Source organism: Sceloporus undulatus, chromosome 3 (genome assembly GCF_019175285.1).
Source record: "Sceloporus undulatus isolate JIND9_A2432 ecotype Alabama chromosome 3, SceUnd_v1.1, whole genome shotgun sequence".
Taxonomy (NCBI): domain Eukaryota; kingdom Metazoa; phylum Chordata; class Lepidosauria; order Squamata; family Phrynosomatidae; genus Sceloporus; species Sceloporus undulatus.
Window position 1 is genome coordinate 60,416,638 of NC_056524.1, and position 25,769 is coordinate 60,442,406.

General features: G+C 39.1%; 1 protein-coding gene across 1 annotated transcript in view; it reads left to right on the plus strand.

The window, feature by feature from the left end:
* NCAM2 (neural cell adhesion molecule 2) overlaps positions 1–25,769 on the plus strand; it is a 290,517-nt gene that overhangs the window by 233,158 nt on the left and 31,590 nt on the right. Inside the window, exon 15 of the mRNA XM_042459409.1 lies at positions 2,225–2,405. Coding sequence (XP_042315343.1) covers positions 2,225–2,405 — 181 coding nt within the window. The remainder of the gene's footprint in view (positions 1–2,224; positions 2,406–25,769) is intronic.

Genomic DNA, 25,769 nt, shown 5'->3' on the forward strand with positions numbered 1-25,769 from the left:
TTGGAGGCATGGTATTTAGATGACACACATCTCCAAAGTGGCTGGAAGCAGCACCAAGGCTGCACTAAAGGACTAGAGCAAAAAGGAGCTGAGATAATCTGGCTCCTGAAAGTGCCAATCAGCTCCAATGAGCAAAGCCCATGTTGGGAGTGGGCTGTGACATTAGCAGGGTTTGGACCCGCTTCTAGCCAGAGTGGATACGTGCTGCTCCATCATGCCTATCTGCACTGGCCCTTGTTTTTGTTGCCATTTATGTTTGCTATTTGCCAAGAGTCAGTGTAGTGTAGTGGTTGGAGAGTTGAACTATAACTCTGGAGAGTGGAGTTTGAATTTTTGCTGGGCCATAGATACCCACTGGGTGACTTTGGGCAAGGCACACTCTCTCAGCCTCAGAGGATGGCAATGGCAAACTCCCTCTGAAGAAACTTACCACCATCCCCACCACCCATGATAGGTTCACCTTAGGGTCACCATAAGTCCAAAACAATTTGAAGACACACAACAAGAGCAACCATTTGAAAAGTTTTATTTCTTTTCAGCAAGAAACTGTTTTTTGTATGTTTGTCTGTTTCTTTTTGCCTTTTTCCTTGACAATATCCTTAGTTTTAGCTCGCAGGTACTTGGGCTTAATAGTGCAAATTTATTCTTTTCATGGTCTTTAAATTCTACAGGGATGTTTTTCTACTTGTATTTTTCCACAATGATGAAATTAGTGCTTTATTCTGATCTATTATTATTATTATTATTATTATTATTATTATTATTAGCAGTTTGTAGTTTGTGCCACAATATGTTCCTGGTCTTGTTTGTATAAAAAGAAATAGAGTTCTTCCCTCTTCTGATTCCTATAATGTGGCCTATCTGATTTATTTATAGGCAATAAAGTGGTGTGTGTGTGTGTGTGTGTGTGTGTGTATAGAGAGAGAGAGATTGAGAGAGAGAGATTGAGAGAGAGAGAGAGTGAGTTGCCTCATTGGTTACCTTTAGAATGTGTTTGCAATGCACATACTGATAAATCACTCTCCTGCTTACTTTCTCGATCTCAGGCTTAATTCTGTAGTCATGTCTGGTTATGCTCTATTCCAAACGCTTATAATTATCAACATTTCCTGTTTGAGAGTGTGATCAATTTCCTCCTGGACTCTAGCACAGGATCTTTGCATTTCTTCCTATTCTGCCTCGATAGTTGAATTATGGTTATACTGATAGATTGTCCCTGAAATCTTGTTGATATGATTTGATCAGACTTTATATTATATGTCCTGGCTGCTTTTGCTACATATGCATCTAAGGAATTAGACTTTAATCTACAAAAGCTCATGCTGCCAACTTCTTTCTTTCAGTTAGTCTCAACTGATTCCATATTCCTATTGTATGTGTTGTGAAGCTTTGAACTTTCCTTTCACACCTGACCATGTGAACCCTCCCTCCCCCTTTTTTTACTTGAATCCAGTTACTCATACTTTCCTGTTTCTGATCCCTAGTAGACTTCAGAACTAGTAGTCTTACTTCCAGCATTATCTTTTATTTTTTTCATTTTGATTATCTCTCCATGGATTTTTTACATGGGAAAAGACAATCACTGGCACCTCTGATTGACTCATGTCCACTTCTGCACAGACCAAAAAAGAATGAGCAAAAGTGCTACAGTTGTTGTCTCAGAGAGGTTCTCCACCAGTGTGACACACACCCTACCTCCAGTACTGCTGCTGTTCAGTAGCTGCTTGGTACATTTACTCCTCAGCAAAAGACTATCTGGCACAGGCATTGTCAACATCACCATAGCCTCTTGCTTTACATGACCACACAATCCCACTACTATAGAAAGATCACACCATGGTGGGAACATGCACCAGATATTAATTAAATTCTGTAAAATATACTGTTAATTTAATACTGTAAAAATGACACTAAACTGGTTTCATTCATCAATAGTATGTTAGATTTAGGCCATGAGCTATATAAAAGAAAGCAGTGGATTCCTACGTTAGCATAATACTGACACTGAATAACTAATGTCAACTAAGTATTCACACATAATGGAACAGTAGCTCAATTAACGTCTTTGGAATTCTTATCAAATCATTCTGGTCAGTTGTGTCCTGTATGTTTAGTAAGAAAAGCACAGACATGTTTTAGATGTTTAACATCAAATTAGTTGTGACAATATTCTCTTTAAGGACTCACTTCATCACTATTTATAATGCCATTTACAATTTTACAGAAAGATAAGGAAGACCAGTGGCAAGAGAAAAGGGTCCAAGGCAATAAAGAACACATTATTCTAGAGCATTTGCAGTGGACAGTGGGCTATGAAGTGCAAATCACTGCTACAAACAGATTGGGATATTCAGAACCAACTTTATATGAATTCATAATGCCAGCAAAGCCCAATATTATTACAGGTAAGTTAATTCTAATACACTATCTCCAAGTGCTCTTACTGGTGGTGAGGCTCATAGACATGGTGAATTCTCTAGATGTCTTTAAAAATCAGTAAGCACTCTTTAAGATTACTTCTTTTGACTAGTAGAATTTTCAGGCATAAGTCTTTTTTGCATTTTGTGTGCTTATATGTGATAAGGAATAGGTATGGTGACGGAAAACCTAAAAAAACCCTACCTGTTTTGGTAGCTGCATTCAATCAGCAACAATCAGTTTTGTTCCACTAATACATAGAACAAACCTGTCCATGACACAATGTACGGAACTCTTGGAGAGCAGCAGTGAATGAAATGGAAGAGTAGTTGTCAACAGTTTCTCAAATCAGTCACAAAAGTTGAAGGAAAGTGTGTTAAGAATTTCAAATGCATGTTGGTCACTAATGGTTTATCCCACTTGCATTTTGTAAGATGCAGGTCTAGCTGCAGACTGAATTTTGTATAATATAAGTATCTATAAGATTGCTTGAAACAGTTGTACAGAATAAGGTTGATAAATAGTTTTATTAGAAATTTGACAAACAGTAATGTTGCATTTTTGGCCTGACCAATAATTTCTAAAGAAAATCTTGCATTTATTTATTCAAAGTAATATTTTGGCAAATGCTACTATGGTGGCTGGGACATCTATGAAGTAGTATTAATTTTAGTATTAGTCAACCATTCCAACTATGTTTGCAATTCCATAATTCTTTGTGGTGATTTGAAAGGTTTACAAGGAAGAAGGACACAATATACGTTTGAGATTTTTTGCACAACCTGCAGTGTTTTAATGTAAATTGATTGGATTGATTGATTTGGTAAACTAGTCAGAAAATTAAAGTGCAAAATAATAAACACTGGATGCAGTGCCAAAGGAGTGTTGTGATGCCACCCGCTGTGCGATCAGGCACCCGCTGTGATGGCGGCGTCATGACAGTGTCAGGACATGCATTATCTGAATGCCATGCTCTCACTCTGCCCTGAGGCTGGCATATAACGCCGATCTTTACAGCCTCTAAACAGGCACGTCTTAGGCTGCCAACCAGGAGGTGGGCATTCTAGTCTCCCTGGGAAGGGAGTTCCACAGTCTAGAGACAACCATGGAAAAGGCCCTCTCTCATTTTCCCACCAACCATGTTTGTGATTGGGGTGGGACAGAGAGAAGGGTCCTTCCAGAGAATTTCAGAGCCCAGGAGATACAGTGTGCAAAATGGCCTGGATCTATGACATATAGGGCTTTGTAGGCGATAATCAGTACTTTGAATTATGCCCAGAAACAAACTGGTAGTGAATGAAGCTGCTTCAACAGGTGCATTGTATGGTCTCTGTAAAATGCCCCAGTTTACAGCCTGGCTGCAGCTCTTTAGTCTAACTGAAGTTTCCGAACACTCTTCAAAGAGAGCCCCAAATAGAGCACATTACAGTAGTCCCAACAGGATGTAACAAAGGCATTTACCACCGAGGCCACATCTGGCATTTTCAAGGAACAGACACAGCTGAGGGACATATTTTAAATGCACAAAAGCACTCCCTGTCACTTCACAAAGCTGGGCCTCCAGATTCAAAGCTAAGTCCTGAAGTACCCTCAAACTGTGAACCTGCATCTTCAGGGGACGTGCAGCCCCATCTAACACAGGCTGGATCCCTGTTCCCTGATCTGCCTTCTGACCAGGAGCACTTCTCTTTTGTCTGGATTAAGTTTCAATTTGTTTGCCCTCATCCAGTCCATTACTGATGACAGTCACTGATTTAGAAGAAGGACAGGCTCCTTGGCGTGAGGTGGAAAGGAGTAGTAAAGTTATGTGTCATCTGCATATTGGTGGCATCGCACTCCAAAACTCCTGATGACCTCTCCCAGTGGTTTCATGTATGTGTTAAGTAGCACAGGGACAACACAAAACACTGAGGTACCCCCACAGGCCAATACTCAAGGAGATGAGCAGGAGTCCCCTAGCACAACTTTCTGGGTTTGTCCTTCCAGGGAGGAACAGATCTGCTGTAAAACAGTACCTCCAAGTCCCATCCCAGAGAGGTGACCCAGAAGGATACCATAGCTGATGGTACTGAAAGCTGCTACAAGATCCAGCAGAACTAACAAGGACACATTCCCCCTGTACAGTTCCCTGTGTTGGTCATCCACCAAGGTGACCAAGGCTATCTCTGTTCCATAGCCAGGCCTGAAACCAGATTGAAATGGATCTAGATAATCCATTTCACCCAGAAACCTCTGAAGGTGGGAAGCCACCACATGTTCCACCACCTTACCCATAAATGGTAGGTTGGACACTGGCCAATAATTATTCATTATAGTGGGATTCAACGACGACTTTTTAAACAAAGGTCTCACAACTGCCTCCTTTAGGCAAGCTGGAATACTGTCTTGTTGTAGGGGGCACTTCACCCACTCAACCAGTCCTCCTCTGGCCTGTTTAATAAGCCAAGAAGGGAAAAGGTCTAAGACACATGTGGTGTTTTTCACTTCTCCAAGGATCCTGTCCACATCCTCAGGCTGCACAAATTGAAAAGTATCCATTAATACTGGACATACAGGTGTCAAGGTTACATCCATTGGCACTGTATCAACTACAGCATCCAAGTTGGAATGGATCTGAGCGACTTTATCTGCAAAGTGCCATGCATTTCATCACAGCAGTGCTGAGTGGTCTGAATTTTCTACTTGAGAATGAGTATGTAAGAGACCCCTGACCACTTGAAACAGCTCTTCTGGATGGCTCCTTGCAGATGCAATGCTGGCAGCAAAAGCAAAACAAAACAAAACAAAATTTTGCTGTCCTCACTGCCACAGAGTATGCCTTCAAATAGGTTCTAGACCAGGTCAGTCAGATTGACTTCAAATTTTCCACCAACAGTCTCTGTCTCACTTGCTTTATCATCACCAGCTCCCTGGAAAACCAGGGGGGTGGTTTGGCTCCACTCCATAAGTGGGGATGCTCAGGAGCTATTGTGTCCACTTCCCTGGCCATTACCCCATTCCAAAGATTGACCAGAGCTTCAATAGAATTGTCTGCCAAGGCGACAGGAAACTCTCCAAGAGCCATCAGGAATCCATCCAGATCCATCAGCCTCCTGGGGTGGACCATTTTAATTGGTCCCCATCCCCTGCAGAGGTTCCGAGTTCCAGTGGGTCTAAACCTGATCAGATAATTATATGTCCATCACAACCGAGCTGTGGCAAGTTCCTCCACACCAAGATCATCATCTCCCCACCCAGCACAGAAAACAAGGTCCAGAGTGTGCCCAGCAGCATGAGTAAGGTCAATTACTACTTGGGACAGATTCAAATCTCTATCAAAAAATAAATGGTGACCTGCAACTGCTAGCCTCCATCTTTCTGTCATCTTTATCCTGTTTAGTGTTTCTGGCACTTATATGGACTTGAACCATTCTAAGAGAGTGGTGGATACATGAAGATAAGCAAGTAACCTTGAAATGCTCCAGGTCACTATGAAAAGAAGGAATACAGGGAGAACCCCAGTACAATGCCCTGTTCAGAGGATAACAGTAGGAAACCAGGGGAGGGCCAGGAATGGAACAGGGAAAGTGAGGAGGAAGTGGATAGATCTGTGAAAAGATGAGTACAGCTGAATAGAGGAACAAGAGGGTCATGCTGGGGAATGTTCTGATGTGGAATAGGAGGAAACAGAAACATTAATTGGAGTGGAGAAACCAGCCCCAGTGAGTCCAATAGGAGGGAGTAGTGATCTATGGGACATCCCTGTAGGTGAAGAAAATTAAAATGTGGTGGAGTTCTTTGTATTGGATATAGAATCATAGAATAGAATCACAGAATTCTATGTGTGTTCATATGTGCCCACACATTTGCTAAGGTGTGTGGGAGAGACTGTATGTGTGCTGAAGTGAAGGGAGATAAGTTTCACTGGGAATGAATCTTGGGTGTAGGTGTGTAGAGTGAATCAGTCTTGTATGTACAGGGAAAAAACCCAAATAAGCAGTGGATGTTCCTGAACAAGAAAGTGAATTGTGATTGTGTCTGTGACTCTATGTATATTCCAAATGTACTGACTAGTTCCAAATGTAAGCACTGTGATATGTATTCATGCACTTGAGGTTCTGTCTCATTGAATGTCAAGCACTTGAAAATCAGTAACATATAAAAATAAACTTTTTATTAAAAATGTATACCTATCTGCTTAGTTAGAGCCCTTCATAATCCACACATAAAGGATGGACTTTCAGCATACAGGGCATAAGTGTTTCTTATGTAACTGTAGGTTACCTTGTACTTACAAGCAGTGTACTTGTTTTCCACATGTATGATACAATGAAGCAGTTACACACAGCTCATTTTAAAAGGTCATAGGTGAACCTATAGAAGGAAGTGATTTTTAAAGCCATTTCAAAACAAAATGTTTTGCAGTGACATCAGAATATAAATCAATAATGTGATCATAATTTATGAAAATGTGGACAGTTATCAGAACAAGATTTTTCTGAGGTATTTGATTTTGCCTGTATAATTCCATAAGGAAGAATTTACATCACCCAACTGAAAATTACCTATTCTGGCTTGACAGTTATACCAGCACTCACTTTTTTGTTGTTGTTAATCATATTTTGTAGATGCAGAAATTGGTCTAGTTCATTATGACATTGTTTATGAAACAGGGAACCTCAAACTGTTTTGTTCAAGGAGTTTAGCCTTATAAAGGAAGCACTGTGTTCTCTAAACAATCTCATACAAGATGTGTTCACTCTGAGATTAGTCTTTGCAAAGACTACATACGCACTCTATTAAGACATCATCTAGCCTTACCCAAAAATTATCATCACAGACAGCTCAAAAAGCATCTCTAATACATTTCTTCAGCTCCAGTCCTCTTCGCTACCCTCAAGTTGATTTTGGTCCATGGCAACCCTATGGATGAGATATCTCCACGACTCCCTGCCCTCCACTGGTCTGCTTAGTTCCTATAAATTCATACTGGTGACTTCCTTAATAGAGTCCATCCATCTAGCATGTGGTCTTCCTCTTTTTCTGCTTCCCTCCACCATTCCTAGCATCCTACCATTGTTTTTTTCCAATGAGTCATGCCTTCTCATGATGTGTCTGAAGTTAGACAGCCTCAGTTTTGTCATCTTGGCTTCCAGAGAGATTTCTGGTTTGATCTGCTCTAGGACCCATTTGTTTGTCTTTTTGGCTCTCCACAGGATCCTCAGCACTCTTCTCCAGCTCCACAGCTCAAATGAATTGTTTTTATTACTATCTTCTTTCTTAACTGCCCAGCTCTCACATTCATACATGGGAAGAAGGAAGGACTCATTAGAAAAGATAATAATGCTGGGAAAGGGAAGTAGGAAAGGCCACATGTCAGATGGACAGACTGTATTAAGGAGGTCATGAATATGGGATTGCAGGAATTGAGCAGAGCAGTGGAGGAGAGAGGGTCTTGATGATGTCTCATCCATAAGGTCACCATAAGTCAAGATCGACTTGAGGGAACCTTAACCCTAACCCTAAGGGGAAGAACAAAAATAGAGTATACAAAAATAGAGTATACAATGGCTTGTATGATTCTAATTTTTGTGCTAGTTATATATCTTTGCATTTTAGAATCTTTCCTAGTTCTTTCATAGCCAATCTCCCCATTCTTAATCTCTTCTGACTTCTTGGCTGCAGTCCCTGTTCTTGTCAATGTTTGATCTCAGGTATGAGGACTGGAGACCATTCTGTTTCTCCATCTTCTGTTCTGACAGTAGCCTCTTTTCCTTAGTACAGATTCACCATCAGGACTATCAGATATGTCTTTAAAGGGGCTGTAAACAAAGACCAAAAGACCCATGCCCCCCCAGCCTTTTGTCATCCTCTTCAGACAACACAAGTCATTAGCCCAGGGCCAAGATCGGCCAGAGCAGACACCAATCCCTTGTTGTCTGGCCCAAAGGGGCCTTTGTTGTTATTAGCTGCCTTTGAGTTGACTTTGTCTCATGGCCACCCTGAAAATGATATCCCCATGTCCCTCTATTCTGAAACTCTCTGTTCAGATCTTGTAAGTTCAGCCCTGTGACCTCTCTGATTGAGTTTAGCATGTACTATTACTTTCTTTTTAAATCCCTGATTGAGTCTAGCATGTAGGCTTCCTTTCATTGGTGTTTTTTTAAATGAGTAGTGCCTTTTCATGATGTGGTCAAAGTACAGTTTAGTCAGCTTGGCTTCCAGGGAATCTGGCTTGATTTGTTCTAGGACCCAATTATTGGTCATCCATGGTATCCTCTGTATTCTTCTCCAGCACCATACTTAAAATGAGTTAATTATCTTCCTTAACTGCCTTCTTCTCTGTCCAGCATCACATCCATACATGGTAATAGGGAGGTGGCTTGATCTATTCTGGCTTTAGTGTTCAGCTGTATTTGGTTACACTTCAAGATTTTGTATTTCATTTTTTTTTGGTGGGGGGGGGGTCTGTCACATAAGAAGGAATTAAGAAATAAGAAGAAAGCTACTTATCTTTCCATCACCCACTCACTAGGCAGATAACCTTCAGGCCATCAATGACCTCACACATCTTTAGTGTCTTTCATATGTGTAGTTAAGTGTATTAGTCTCTAGGGTACCTGATCAAAGAACAACAGATAGGGTAACTGTAACTTTATTTTTTAATTGTATACACTTTTGAAGATTGTCTTGTTGAAAGGTGGAACTTTATACACAGGGCAACATAGTGTTCAAAGATGTAGACAAGTTGCTTGGTAAGATAAAAAAGACCACTTGCCCTCTCGATCCCTGTCCATCTTGGCTGGCCATCCAGGGAGGTGAGGCAGTTTTGAAACTGCTACAATCTATAATCAATACTTCCTTCAGGGAAGTTTGTTCTCCATCAATTTTAAAATTAGCAGTTATGAAATTCCATTCTAGAGAAACCTTCCCTTGATCCCCTGGATAAAAATAATTATTGGCCAGTATCTCTTCTTCCCTTTTTGGGATAAGGTCATAGTGAGGGCAGTTGCAAATCAGCTCCAAGCAGTCTTGGATGACACTGATTATCTTGATTCATTTCAAACTGGCTTCAGGTTGGGACATGGAGTTGAGACTGCCCTGGTCATCTTGGTTGATGATCTCCATCTGTGCATCGACAGGGGAAGTGTGGCCCTGCTGGTGGTCTTGGACCTCTCAGCCGCCTTCGATACCATAGACCATGGTATCCTTCTGGAATGCCTGAGAGAGTTGGGAATTACTGGCTCTGCTTTGCAGTGGCTCCATTCCTACCTCTTGGGCAGGTTCCAGATGGTGATGCTGGGGGACAGCTGCTCCTCTATGAGAGAGCTTACATCTGGTGTCCCTCAAGGTGCCATTCTGTCCCCCATGCTGTTTAACATTTACATGAAGCCGCTGGGCGAGATCATCTGGAGACATGGGGCAGGGTGCTATCAGTATGCTGATGACACCCAGATCTATTTCTCTATGTATTGGACTGTTTCAGTGACCAAAAAGGGCATCTCTCCTCTGAATGACTGCCTGAGGTCAGTAATGGATTGGATGAGGGAAAATAGACTTCCATTGAATCCAAATAAAACGGAGGTACTCGTGACAGGTAATCCCAATCCGGGTATGGAGATAAGTGTGCCAGTCCTGGATGGGGTTACACTTCCCCTGAAGGACTGCGTCTGCAGCTTAGGGGTGCTCCTGGATTCATCACTTCAACTGTCTTCTCAGATTGACGCAATGGCCAGGAGTACCTGTTATCAGCTTTGGGTGATACGCCAGTTGCGTCCCTACCTGGAACAGCAGGACCAAGAAATGGTTGTACCTCTCGTCTTGATTTCTATAATGCGCTCTACATGAGGCAATCCCAGTGCCACGTCCTGAAGCTTCAATTGGTACAAAACATGGCAGCCGGAGTGGTTGCCAGAAAATCTAGGTTTGACCAAATTACACCTATCTTAAAGTCACTACACTGGCTACCTATCAGCTTCCAGCCACAATAGAAGGTGTTGGTTATTACCTATAAAGCCCAAATGGCCTGGGAACGCCTCCTCCCATATATCCCTTCCCATACACGCCATTCCTCCGGGAAGAATTTTTTTACAACCAAGGAAGACCAGATTGGTGGCAACTTCCTGGAGGGCTTTCTCTGCCACCACTCCAAAAATTTGGAATGACCTTTTGGAGGTTTGCAAAAAGGCGATAAAACGATTCTCTTCTGGCAGTCCTTCCCTGATTTATTTTGTCCAGAACCGACCAAATCTGCCCATCTCATCATGTCTCCTCTTCATTTATTGATTACATAATATTTCTGATGTATTGTTATGTATTTTAATTATGTTTTTATTATTTTAAAATTTTTATAGTTGTGAGGGAGGGTTAGGGTTCGGGTTTCATGTGTTTCTATTTCATTCATTCATTCATTCATTTTAATCTTCTTATCCACTCTGAAAGGTAAGATCAGTACAACTCAGTACATATTTCCATTTGAATAACACCAATTGAATAGATTGGGATTAATTTAAAATAAATTATGAGTAAGATTATTATGTTCTTCACATTAAAACAAAATAAATGTTACAAAAGAGATATGTGTGAAGAATTATTTAGTGTTTTAGGAGTAAGAGGATATATTATTTGCATTTAATGTAAAATATTACATGAAATAATTTATTTATCTTTATAAGGACAGGCTCATTGACACCAAACGTAGGATGAAATACAATAAAACAGAAGCTACAGTCGTGAAATAAATGTATGCATTCAGAACACTTAATAAATTAGAATCATAACATGGTAATAATTATTAAGTTTCTGATTATGTTAATTTGGAGCTTTAAGTATTTGAAGACATGATCAATGTGTGAGATACTTGGTTCTGATATTTTATGTAAATACAAAGGCTATGACAACATCATGTCAAGAATACTAGCTTGCATTTTACATTGACTCTTCAAATGAACTACACTGAGGAATATTTAATTGCATCTCAGTATATGTATTCAGCATGGTAAGGCTGTCCTGTGGTCTGTGTGTTTCCTCCTCTCCTCCTCTTCATTAGCAGGGTGGAGAAAGATTGTCAGATGCTGAAAAATCATCTTGCTATAGCAGATTACCCCCCTCCCCTTAGCCCTGGCTACAATAGGTCTAAATGGAATATTCTTACAAGTCCTGATTAGGTCTGGTGACAACCAGTTGCTGACTGCTAATATAAATTTTCCGAGGTAACTGAAGCATTAGTTTCAGATGAACATTGAACTGCATCTGTTGGTAATATTGATGTGCCCATTGCTTCAAGGACATGCAGTAAAATCCAAAGAGCACTGACACGCTCCCTAAAAAGAAGCCACCTAGAGCAGCTTCTTTTTAGGAGTGCCATAATAGCGCTTGTGCGCCCTGACCCCACTACTTCTGGCAAGTGCTGTTTGGGTGCATGGATGACCGCATGCCATCATCGTGTGCCCCATGTGCACAGGGCCATAGCAAGGTGGCGCTCAGGCGCCACTGTTAGGGCTGGGTGCATATGGATGCCCAGTCCTGTGGAGCCCTTAAACCGGCCCCAGCACAGCACTTTTGCCCATCTGTATCAGACCTATTTTGCTGATATATTTACATAGAACTTAATTTATATCTGACCCAGCCATTAAAGATTGTTTGAATCCAAATGAATATCATTCATTCTCTAAAATATCTTCAAACAATGTTAAATATAAATCAATTGGTCATAGAGTGGCAGATGGTAGAGCGGCAGCTATCAAGAAACACACACTACAGTATTGAAGTTGCAGTATGATTTTTTGTTGTTGTTGTGTGCCTAAAGTAAACCTATGATGGGGTTTACTTGGCAAGATTTATTCAGAGGTTTGCCATTGCTTTCCCTTGCGGCTGACAGCATGTGATTTGTCCAACATCACCCAGTGGCTTTCATGACCAAATGGAGAATCAAAACTTGATCTCCAAAATCATAGTCCAACACTCTAACCACTACACCATGCTAGGTCTCAAAAGTATGTGTGCCAGGACAGAAGTTCTGTGATGCAGTGAAGGGTCAGTAAAAATACTGTTATCTGTAATAGCACTTAGCAATAGCATTTTACATTTCTCTGCCACTTCATAGTGAACTAAGCACTCTCTAAGCAGTTTACAGTGTGTAAGCCAATTGCCCCAACAAGCTGGGTACTCATTTTATCAACCAACAAAAAGATGGAAGGCTGAATCAACCTGGAACCCTGTGGGGATCTAATTCACAATGTTGTGGCTGCAGTATCAGCATTTAAGCACTGTGCCACAAGGGCTTCTCTGTGATAAGTGGGTGACTGTATAGAAATATTCTTTGCCACAAACTGATTGAACTGTACAAGAAATGGGGCTTCCACGGTTCATTTTGCCAGGACAGAATCCTGACAAAATTGGAATGATTTTCATTTAATTAATTAAGACAATTAATTTGATACCTACATTTATCTTATTTTATTTCATAAGGAGCAAGCATTTGATAATTATTTAAAAATATAAACATGTAAATCATTTGTGGAAAAACAACAACAAAGACCATAGTGGAACTTTAAAGATTAACTTGATTTATGTGTCATAAACCTTCATAGACTGTGATGTATATCATCATCATCATCATCATCATCATCATCATCATCATCATCATCATCATCATCATCATCTATTATTATTATTATTATTATTATTATTCAAACTTCAGTCCTCGTATGAGAAGCGCATATTACATACCAGAAACATACATGCCACCTACATTACAACATCCAAAATATGTTTCATAATAATCTGAGCCCTGGTTTTTAAATTATCATCAGTTCTGTTTCTTCCTTTCCTACAGACTGCTTTATGGCACCTACACTGTGTGAGCCACATTGATCTGAGCTAGTATTATTTGAAAATAAATCATACATGTGAGTCAGGGAATTTTATTATTCCTACATATGAAATAGCAGCAGCTAGTGTTGATGTAGAATAGTGATGCAGTTCTTAATTAATTTTCTTTTTGAAGGAAGCAACAAGTAATTTTAGCAATTTTCTTCACATTGCAAGAAAGTCTTTAAAAATACAGTTTTCAAAAAACCATTCACACTGTAGGACTTATTCTGTGCAAAATTTTCATATGGTTGGTTCATTTGCATAGGAAACAATATTTTCTGCATAGAAACACTTTTTAATGTCTAGAAAATAAAACATACATGTAAAAATATTATTAGCCATACAGAAAATACTGTTTCCTGCACAGAAAATGGATGCGGATAATCAGTGTACCAAAAGGGATGAAAATAATATTTGAAAATATTAGTCAAAAAACCATGTTTTTTTAAGTGTTGATAAACCCTGAAGAATTCTCGACTTAATCTGCACAACGTTTGTATGTGGTTGCTTTGTAAAGAAAACAACATTTTCTGTGCAGAAATTAATATTTCTGTGTTGAAATATTAAATCATGTTGTTTTCTGCAGAAATGATTTTTCTGCACAAGAGAAGAGTGTGCACATTTTGCAAAGACAAGTCCCAAATTACTAATAGCATTTGAAAACTTTTTTGGGGAGGGGGATTGCAACAAGAATGAAAATGCTGAAATTATTCATAACTACCTTCAAGAAGAAATTTAGAGTTGAAACAGACTGCAGAAATAATCCATCTAGAAACTGCTTTAACTGCCCTGGTTCAGTGCTAGGGAATTGTGGGAACTATAGTTGTGCAAGACATTTAGCCTTCTCTATTAGAGAGCTCTGGTGCCACAACAAACTACAGTTCCAAAAATTTCCTAGTACTGTGCCAGGGCATTTAAAGCGGTTTCAAGCTGGATTATTTCTGAAATCTATTTCAGCCCTTAGTGAAGAATTTCATCCTTGTGTTTCAAAGGAAGCATGCTGTCAGGCATTGTGCCCCTTGAGCAGAAAGGACCAGCAGGATCTTGAGAGCTGCTGTTGTCCCATACTTTGTCACAACATTTGACCATAACTTCCATTCCATTGCCCAACATTCTGTTAGCACCTCACCCTTTTCATTATTTTTAGAGAAATGCCCAAAGGTTTCTGAGTCAGTATAACAGTTTGGGGGGATTTTCCATTATGGTGCTGGAGAAAGCTAAATTGAGTGTATCTGCTGGGAATTATCACTTCTGAACTTCTGGCAACATATCAACCTTCCCAGCATTATAATAAAAGTGTCATCTTAGAGGTTGTTGCGCTGATGCATAGGTATCTGGGGTATTCGAGCAATTGTGGAATTGCTGAGATGAAAATCACATACAGCTGGTGGCCCTAAAATAACTGTTTATCAAGTGAGTAAGTTTTAACAGTAGCCAAGCTCTGAAGTCCAGTAAAATTTACCTAGAAAAAAACAGTGGTTTATGTATTTTCATTACCTATATCTTTTGTGTATAAATATATTTTAAAATATAGATGACACGCGTTTGATTTTTTGCTGAAAGATAGTGAAATCATAGAATTAAAGACTCAGGGGCTGTACAAACAGCCCCTAAGGGGCAGCATGCAGCCATCCCTTCTTCAGCTGGATCGAGGCCACAACAACTTTACGCTGGAGCCCCAATCCTGCCTCTGGCATGGCTGTATGGCGCCCCTTCGGCCCTGCGTCATTTGGATGCAGTCCTGGCGGGGTCTCATGATGGTGTGCACAGTCTGGAGTGGTGGATGGCATCATGGCACCCTGGTGGTGACACCCTGACTCTGCCCCCAGGCCTCCCCAACACCCGCACAAAGTGCCGGTCTGTACAGGGCCTCAGTGAGGTAGCATGAGTCACTGAGTCCAGCTTTATACCAGTGTATGAAGTCATCTTTAAAAAAAAAATCCAATGAAGCAGACTGCATCAGCTTCTAATTTAGTTCATACCAGAGTCAAATACCACTTATTATCTAGAAAGTGTCCCTAATGGTTAATCATAATCTGCCTTGTTGTAATTTGAATCTTCTGATCTGTATCCTATCCTCTGAAGCATCAGAAAACAAGCTGCTTCCATTTTCTACATGACAGATATATAAAATGGTATCCCCTCTCAGTCTTCTCTCCTCTAGGCTAAACATACCCAGCCACTTGTGTTGTTGGGTGTGGCATCCTACTATTTAGAATCTTAATTGCCCTTTTCTGGATGTGTCCCATTTTGTGTGGTCTGTGTCTATAGCAGAATATAATGGTACTGTTACTTCCCCTGATCTGGACAGTATCTTGTTTCTGAGGCAGGCTATTCATTGTCATTCCCCTTCCACACTGCATCACCTTACATACATTGCATTTTGAAATTTACTCTCTTAGTATAGAGCCAGCTCAACATACTGTTAGTGTCATTTTTAATCCTGGTCCTGAGATATTCACTCCCTCTGTTAACTTTCTTCTATCTGCAAATTTGATAGTAACTGTCCAGTCAAGAATGACAAGAAGCACCTTACATGTTTCACCTTTACAAAAAACAAAAACAAAAAACCATCAGTCATGAACTCTCTTCTCTTTGAGAATTTTTGACCATGAGATCTCAGCCAATATTGCCTTGAACTAGTTGAAATCAGCATTCTTAAATAGTGACTGCCTGACTTCTTTTAGCTTTCCCATTCCTCTGTAAAATGAATCTCAGGATGATGTGGTTGCCTTCTTCCAAGGAAAAAGCAGTGAGAAAGGACCCAATATGTTTTCAAGTCTTTGATCTGGTTTGGAAATCTATAGCAAATCCCACTGTTTGTTTCCCTTGCCTATAAACTTTAACCTAACATTATCAATCTGTCTTGCTTGATCCAAAACCTGGATTTCCTTACAGCTGTACACATTATATACATGCTAATGTTAATTTTCCTCCCTTTCAGTTTAGCCTATTCCTTTTTATAAGAGCCTTGTTCATCTACATATAATAGGAAGAAAAATAAATCTTCTAGTTGTTTTCCTCCATCACCTACATGGTATAACATATGTCATATAAATTATTTAGTATCCATCAGAGACTATTCTCACATTCAGGCTGTGTTCATTTCAGCATGTCTTTGGATGAAGAGCCTTTAAATTCAGTATAGTCATAGGAGGGCAGGCATTTTAGCGCATGCATTTACACATTTTCAAGGCAACAGCATTTCCAAGGAATTTAACGTGCACAAACAATGCACAGATTTGAAAATGAAAACAACTAGGAGAGGGGGAAGGGAGAAAGAGAGAAGGGAGTTCAGAAACAGATCAGGATTGAAAAATCAAGAAAAATGGGCAATGAAATCCTCCCCAAAAGGAAATTGTGGAAAATGTACAAATTTCAGAGTGGGAACAAATTGCAGAATCCCACACTCTGACACTAATCAAGGGAGAAACTGCCAGTAAGATTTGGAAAAACTTACTGAAATACTGACAGATATTTTCACATGCTGAATCACAGTTTAACAGGGCTAAATAGGAATTTTTGAAGTGCTGGAGGACACTTTTTAAAGAATTTTTTGAAAAATTGTGTTAGGAAAGAGTGAAGGTTGGAAGCAAAGAGTGTTGTGGGAAGTGCTGTTTAAACCCCTTGGAAAGTATCGCGCAGTACATACTGCCATAAAGCAGTGTACCAGCACCGATTCTAGGTTTAGGGACCACATGACAACTACATGGTCCCTAACCCTAGAACTTACGGGTGGTGTAACACTAGCAGTACAATGTGTACATGGATGCCACCATTGTTATGTAAGCGCTGTGCGGTATCCGCATGTTGCCACATAGCCTTATGTAATGAGTGTGCCAGTGGTGGACTTGTTACTCTGCCCCTGTGGCTTAAAAAGAACCGGCTTTTCTTGGGTTCTTTTTCCTCCGCAGGGAAGCTGCATGGTTTGGTGGTTGTGGCTTCCCTCTGGAGGAAAAAAGGCTGCCAATAGGCTGCCCTTTTGGGGCGGTTTGTCCCAGGCCTATGACTACTAAGGAAGGACCAGCAAATATTCCCTACCCAGGTACTAGGCTAGCTTCTCTTAACAGCAGCAAATGAAATTGTTAGATACGAACAAGGCTAGTAAGTTACCCCTCCCCCTATATTAAAGTTTCAGATTTTGTTGTTTTCACTAATAAACTGTGTTTTTAGTAGACTTGTTTCATTATTCTAGTGTGTGCATACATTTATTCCACAAGGTTTGTACCAACAGTATAATTTGTCAATTTTAAGTGTTAATAATTCATGGATCCATTATACTTCCAAAGCTGAAAAGAAAGGACTCCAGTTAACTAGCTCTACAGCAGATTAGTTGAAGACAAGACATTCAATCACATGTTGCCTCTAACTGACCATATATATAGTGTGTGTGAATTAGACAGCCAATTTGCTTCATAACTACAATACACCTATCACATTCAGACCAGGTTTATCTGCCTGTAATGTGCAAACTTAAACAGCAGCAATCCATATTTCAGTTTGGGTTAGTCTAACAAACACTAGTCCAATACTGGTTTAGTTGCAGTTTCCCATTTATTTCCCCCCATTATTATGACATATAGAATGGTATTGAGTTTTTAATTTTATTTTTTTTAAAAAATCTCTGGACATATCTTGATATAGCAGCTTCCACTACATTAGGTGATCTTTCACTCTTTTAAAAATCCCTTCATTTATCTACATTTTCAGCACTTTCGATTAAAATGATTGGTATAAGTAATTGACTTTGGCAATGTGTAAATATTGCATTAATTATTTTTTCTCTTTTTTCTTTCTCACTGTCACTTTCTTTTTAATTTCATTTCCCCACATACTTTATAATATTTTTCTTTTCCCCCCCAATTTTTTCTTATGCCTAATTTTTATATCAATCTTCATCAAGCAGATACCTGCTGCGAAGCACGTAAAGGTGAAAATGGAAGCCAGGCAAGGCAGCTGAATGCTGCTGGTTTTGTTTTTCTTATAGCCATAACTCAATTGTGTACATTTTGATACTGCTAGTGAAGCAAGCAAAATGTGGTATGGTTTTATTTTGTTTTTGTTTTCTGTAAACTTTTTATTTAAGAGGCAATAAGGCATGGATATGTCTGACTTTCTGAAGCTCCATTAAAGCATCCCTTGTATTCCACCAACATGAAAGAAACTGAAGAAGCTATGCATGAATATTCCTCACAAGTGGCTTTTTCATCAAAGAAGCCCTAAGGCTATTTTCACAAGTGATGCTTAAGTCAGTTTTTCATTTCCTGTCTCTGCAATATGAATGTAAAAGCTTCATAGAAGTGGATTCAATTTACAATTCAGAAGTCACACCTTCCAGACTAAAACACATTCTAAGTTTCACTTGTGGAAATGTCAAACAAGCAACCTAAGACTTGCTGGCGCTGCTGATAGCATGCTTTGGAGTAAAATGTTTCTATCCTATCCCCGTTTTCTTTCTTCGCACATAGTTACACAAATATTAATGGGTTTATGGGTTCATCTGTATATAATTTTTTATCTGGCTTAAAGCCCAAACTCTCCTGAGATTAACCAGTTGTAATAATTGTTAAATAGTGAGTCAAAATAATTGTAATCTTGTTGATTCAACAGATCTTCTGTAGTTGGGTCTAATATTAGGATGCAGACCTATGACTTTAGCCCTTTTATTAGAACATATTGGTTTCATATATACCACTATGCATAATGCTGTGCCTTTATTGAGATGTATTTATATGCTCTTTGTTCTTTCTTATGACATTATTTTTAACTAATTATTAAAGTTGCAGCCCTCTTTTAGGGGCCATTAATATATATGACAATTCTATTACCCATAAAAGGCTTTTATGCCCCCCCATGAAGTTTTCTTCAATTGACCATGGTACTATGGAGAGGTTACATATGCAACATCATATCTGATGTTAACTGTCAGTGATGAAGCCTGTACACTAGGCTTACTAAAGTGCATGTGGAGCTTTGAACTGGAACGTTTATGCATAATGTGTATTTTAAAACAGTTTAGATTTATCTATTTTCTTAAAAAAAAAACATACACACACACACACACACACACAAACAAGAAACCATTTCTTACCTCTGTAGGCTTCACTGACCTTTGCGTTTTCTTCCTACTGTTGTTCTTCCGAGTGACTAGCAGGGAAATGTAATGTTTATTCAATATATATCTATAGATTTAGATATACAGATATAATTTGTACTTTAAATGTCTTCAGACTCACACAAAAATCACCCACTATGAGACAAACACAGTCTCTTTTAACTTTTTATCCAAATTTTTCCTGCTTTCCAAGACATTCTCAGACTTAGTTACTGTGCAATGATTTACATTCCATTAATTAAAATTTAAAAAACAACAACAGTATTTCAGATAATTGGCCCATCAGTGTATAATTTATTGGACAGACAGGGATTAACAAATAGCAAGGGGTTCTGGTAGTCACTACTTCCTCCGCCCTACATTAAGGATAAAATGTGCTCTTTTATACAAATAAATAGGAATATTAATCATATCTTTTACTGGGTTATACAAAGAATGGGAGAGAGAGGGAGAGATTGATACAACATAAAATAGTTATAATATGCCATACTTTTTCACTGCAAACACATCTCTGGTTCACTTTTAAACTGATAATCCTGAAATTATAATTCAGATGGTTGGAAAGTTGATGTGGGTTTTTCACTAATTTTGATATTTGACAAAGCATCAGAATGGGCCTGAGACCTCTATGTTTCACTTCATTTGCATTACAGGCCTTTTGAAATATTTTGTTAAAAGAGGGGAAAGAATTCCCTTTCACTTTTAGAAAATAAGTTGATAATGGATGATTTCTGATGCTGTAGTTTAACAAAGTTCCTGTATGTATTTCAGTGCTCTACAGATCACTTAACTGTAATTGATGTGGTAATTATGGTATTCCATGTAGTCTTTTTAGAAATGTGCTTAGAAGATGAAATCACTTTTATTGGTTGGAATACAGTCAGCTCTTTGTGTCCATGGGGATTTTTTTTCCAGATCCCCCACCCCCATGGATAGCAAAATCTGTGGTACCTTAAGTTCTGTTCTTAACAATGGTTGTGAGACATGCACATGGCCACTTTAGCATGGCCACATGCATGCATCATCATTGAGGCTGGAACCATCTACAGATGCTCCAATCTCCGTATGGCAAGCCTGTGGAAGAGGAAAATGGACTGTACTATTGGTGTACTACATCAGTGTAACTTTTCCTATTGCATGGTGAGGAAGGCAGAGAAAGCTTTCTCTGTTACTGTATAAAGAGAAACCTGTCATCATCTGAGCAGCCTTTTTCTTCAATACCTACATTCTGCCTGGATACCTGCAGTTAAAGGAATGAAAATGCTGCCATGGAAAATTCCCTGTGATTTTATAAGATAGCATTTCCAACTCTCAAACCCCTTTAACTTCAGGATATATATCTTTCCTTAAACACAGTTTAAGTGACATAGTTATACCAGCCAGCACTGAGTATAAGGGTACTAGCCAACTATGATATTGTAACTTCTTAACACAATCAAGAAAAAGATTAATGTCTAGATGTAACATCCTATAAATATGCCTTAAGAAAATTAGGATAGAAGGACTGAAAAACTCAAAGAACACCCAATGGGCCAGTCAAGGGAAGGTTCATTCTCCTCCCATTTTATCCTTGCAGTCAGCTTAATTACTGTATATGATATATCCTTTTACAAGAATGCAATAAATTAGAACCTCTTGTTGTTCCATTTATCTCTTGAAGTTTCTGATAAATCCTTAAGCTGAAAAACTAATAAAATTGGTAATGTCAGTGCCAATCTGGCTTTCTTAAGACAGCAGTGTAAGAACATTATCTGTGTCATAATTTAATATTTCAGTGACTGAAAGAATTATTTGGTCTTTCTTGCATAAAACATAGGCCCCTAAAGGAGTGATATTCCCAATCAGTCACTTTATACATTTAACTATTTAAGTAATTAGTTTTAAGTTCTCACTATATAGCTATAATCATCTTTGTTCATCTAAAAGAAAACAAACAATTGTAATTGAGTAGAAGTTGATGGGCCTTCTGTTAGGAGTTGTTTTTATAGATAATGATGCAAGGCTGTTTTCCCACTAGATGAATAATGAGCAAATAGGTTAATTTACATGCAATTGCAAAAATACATATAACTATAAGTTATTAGAGTATCTTGTCCATCACCATTCCCATTTTTTTCTGATAGATATAAACATATTGTTCATATATGGAAATTCACTAGACAATTTCATCTGTATTGAATTAATTAATGACAGCGATTTCCATCAAACTGTAAAATCTTTACAAGCTACACCAGATCTACTATATTTTCTTCTTTCCTAATATCTGTAGCATTATCTATAGTATGGTAGGAACAATAGCATCAGCTAGATGTTCTGTACATATTTAAGCATATGCATACCTCCTTGCTTGCTGTCATGATTTGTGCAACATATAGCTTAGTAACTTGATGAATGGAAGTTTGTTGATTTGATTGGTATATGTAACTTTGCTGTTGTATGCCTTCAAGTCGTTTCCAATTTATGGAGACTGTAAGACCCTATCATGGGGTTTGCTTGGCAAATTTGTTCAGAGGAGGTTTCCCACTGAGGCTGAGAACGTGTGATTTGCCCAAGGTCACCCAATCAGTTTCCATGGTTGAGCTGGAATCAAACCTTGGTCTCCAGAGTCATAGAACTTTACTGCATTGGCCCTGGAATGGGCCTGTAGCGTTCCAAAATGGAACGTTCTGGGGACGCTAGATTTATTTATTTTATTTATTATTTTATTTAGGTATTTATATCCCGCCCTTCAGCCATAATGGCTCTCAGGGCGGCTTACAATATTATTTTTAATCAGACAGTTCCCTGCCCTCAGGCTTACAATCTAAAAGACACAAAACAAAAGGAGAAGGGAATGATGGAGGGAAAGGGGATGAGGTCCAGTGGTTCTTCTCTCCCTCTAAGGCCTGGACCAAGGCAGATGGATTGGAGGGAGGGCTCTTCCTTCTTCCATGGATGGCAGGGAACGGGTTTTACTGTACAGCATCCCCATGCCGTTCCGGATGTGTTTCCCAGGGGGCGATTTCCGGGAACGCTTCTCAAGCGTTCCTGAAAACCACCCCCTCTGGGACATATCTGGAATGGGATGGGAACGTTCGGTGGTGGTGGCAGTGTTCCCGCTGTGCGGTAAAATCCACTCCCCTCTGCCGATCCCCCCCCCCCCAAGAATGTTCCATTTAGGAATGCTACAGGTCAGGGCCAATGCAGTAAAGTTATTAGTCCAACAATCAAACCACTACACCATGCTATTGTCACTGAACCTTTAAGAAAATATATTGTCTTTCTCATGTCTTCATCTATGTTCACTCCTTTTACAATAGAATTAAGACCTGCATTCTCTCCATCCTTCTGTTAATATTAACTGCATCACTCTCCATGCATCACTCCTCTGCACCATCCTTACAGGTTAAATCTTGGGAAATAACTGACAGTTGGAGAGCATCATCCAGACTTCTTTCTGTCAAATTAACACAGGGAACAAGCATGGAATGTAACTCTTCACTAAGGCTGTTGCCACACTACAGAAATAAAGCAGTTTGGGATACTTTAACTGTTATTGTTCAGTTCTATGCAATTCTAACATTTGGAGTTTTGTGAGACATTTAGCATTCTGTGTCAGAGAGTTCTGGTGCCTCACCAAACTATAAATCCCAAAATTTTATAGTGTTGAGCCATGGAAGTTAAAGTGCTATCAAACTGCTTTATTTCTACAGTTAGATACTTAAGTTTCTTCTCAAAAGCAACAATGATTAATTTCATCAAATTTCTTTGCACTATGAGAAAGTCTTTGAAAACCACATATTTTTAAAGGCCAGTCACAATTTGGAACTTATTCTGTGAAAACTACGCATTTGGTTGTTTTGTACAGAAAACAGCATTATGTGCACTGGAAACAGTCTATTCACCATGGAAAATGGTATTTCTATGCAGAAATATTAATTCCTGCCCAGAAAATGCTATTTTTATCCCATAAAATGCTGTTTTTCTGTGCAAATCAACCATTTGAAAAAAAAAATGGAAGAAATCCCCAAATATAACATTTTCAGAGCAGAAAACAGCATTTTATGCCCAGGGATTGATATTTTTGTTTTGGAATACTATTTTCCAAACAGAAAATGCTGTTTTCTGCACAAAACAACCAGGTGTGAAATTTTGTGCAGAACAAGTCCTGAATGGTGAAGATTGTCAGTTCTGGATTTTTCTTGTCAAAGTTTCTCCACACTTGAAAAACATGTTGTTTGACCATTTGAAAGTATTTAAAAAGTAAAAAGTCTTTTAATGCCTGTGGTTTAGAAAAGTAAAATTTGGTATGAAACATTGTGCTGTTTATTGGTCTTTCCATTGTGCAAAGAAAGATATAACTATTGCAATACATGGAACTAGAAGAGTCATCCATTCATCTCTCTGCATTTTTTTTGCTGTGGACAAACAAAGGGGTAAGAGTCTAACTTCATATCTGGATCCTACTTTCACATATTCTGTGTCGGCATGGAAGCACTGTGGTGATCAAGGAACTAGGAGAAGGTGTGGAGATGATGATAGGGTTCCTAAGAGAAAGGCAGCCATGTAAAAACATGAAGTCCTAGGGGCTGAGCACAGACCAGAAAAGCACAGGCCCAAAGCCGAACCCAGATCAGTCCCTTGCTGGAGCGGGGGACAGGTGGGTGTTTATATACCTGTCCATCTGAGCACCATGGATTTGCTACCTCTGCAGGCCCTTAAATTCATCATCAGTACTGCACATGAGTAGACCTCCATCAATTGTATCTGAAGTGAAAATGGAGCACCTGGCTGCAATCACATGGCCAGGCACCACATTTCTTCATCAGATGCAGCAACAAGGGGTCTGCTCACATGCAACATCAACAACAGAGATAAGGGGACATGCAGGGCTGTTAGGACAATCAAGGTTTCCCACAGAGTTTCCAAAATACTCCACAACAAACAGTGGGGCAATTTGACCCATGTTAAGTCACTTTTGCCCCAAGATTGAACCAGATCCACTGGATCTCTGTCTTGTCGGGCAGGATTATAATCTTGCCCCAGGGTTTCAGTCTATATTATTCAAACAGGACTACGTGAAGCCAGAGGGAACCCGGGCCTTTTGGCCTTTGCAGACAACCCTCTATTTACACCTGAAGAGTGTTGCTGTTTTTAGTAGCTTGCTGGCCCTTATAGTTTAGGAGAGGAAATGGTTAAAGTAAAAAGGTACAGTGAGTGTTTTAGAGGTTTAAATTAAGCTTTTTCATCAGGGACAGATATGGTAGTGGGGTGGAAAAGGATTTTTGAGGGGAGTATGCTAGTTTTTTTTTTAAATAAACAAGCACAGGAGACAAAAGTGTCCCCGAATAGCCCATAAAATGGGACAAAGTTACCCACCACTGTTTTTGTAATGGCAATGGGCCATTTTGGAAGACAAATTACAACACAACAGATCAGTCTTCCTTTTGTAATACTTTAAGCTATTGTTGTACCTGCCTTTCATTACAGTTGTTAAATACTGTATGAGGGGCTTTTCAGAGAAAAAGAGGTAGGAACCTTAAGACTATCATAGTTCTCTACATGAGGATTCAAAACCAGACTTTTTGAGAATTAAGTGCTCCGACCATGGATATAGAAGCCTCTCAGTTTCAGTTTATTCAAACTGCCTGATTCCGAGTTGTGCTTTTTTTTATAAAATCCTGAAATGAATGAATCTTCATACTTTGGCAAATTCTTGAGGCCTGGGACTTTTAGAAATAAGATCCCAGAGACATATCAAGCTTAGAAAGTGTAGAATATGTTGTTGTTCCTGGTAGTGGATGCAACAGAATATGTTGTTATTCCTTGACAATGGATATTTTAGTAATTTAAAAACAGAAAATATGTGTTTTCGGAATTAAATTGAATTGTAAGGTATATTATAGCTCTTCCCTTTCCAACAACCACAAACAGCCTTTGCTTTGCAAGGTTAATGAATCTTCAAGTGTCTATGTATCTATGTGTAGCGCATGAAAATTCTGAAAACCTGGACTGGATCAAGGAAAGAATCTTCTAGATTACAGAAAAGAAAGTAAAACCTCACCAATCTCTACTTTTACCATTCAAAACGCCGTTTGCTCTCTCCTCACATCTGGGAATTCTTAGCATTTTCTCATTTTCTAATATTAAACAATCTAGATACAAAATATACTGTTGTTCCTTAATAGTGGGTATTTATTTTAGTAATTTAAAAGCAGAAAATATGTGTTTTTGGCATTAAATTGATTTTTTAAGGAAAATGTTCATATTGGAATTGTAACACAAGACAGTTAATCTGATCAATCATGTACGGTTCACTTAAAAATGCTATCTCATGCATGTTTCCTCTGAAGTAAATTCCAGTGTATCCAATGGTGCTTTTCACCTCTGAAGTCTGGATAGG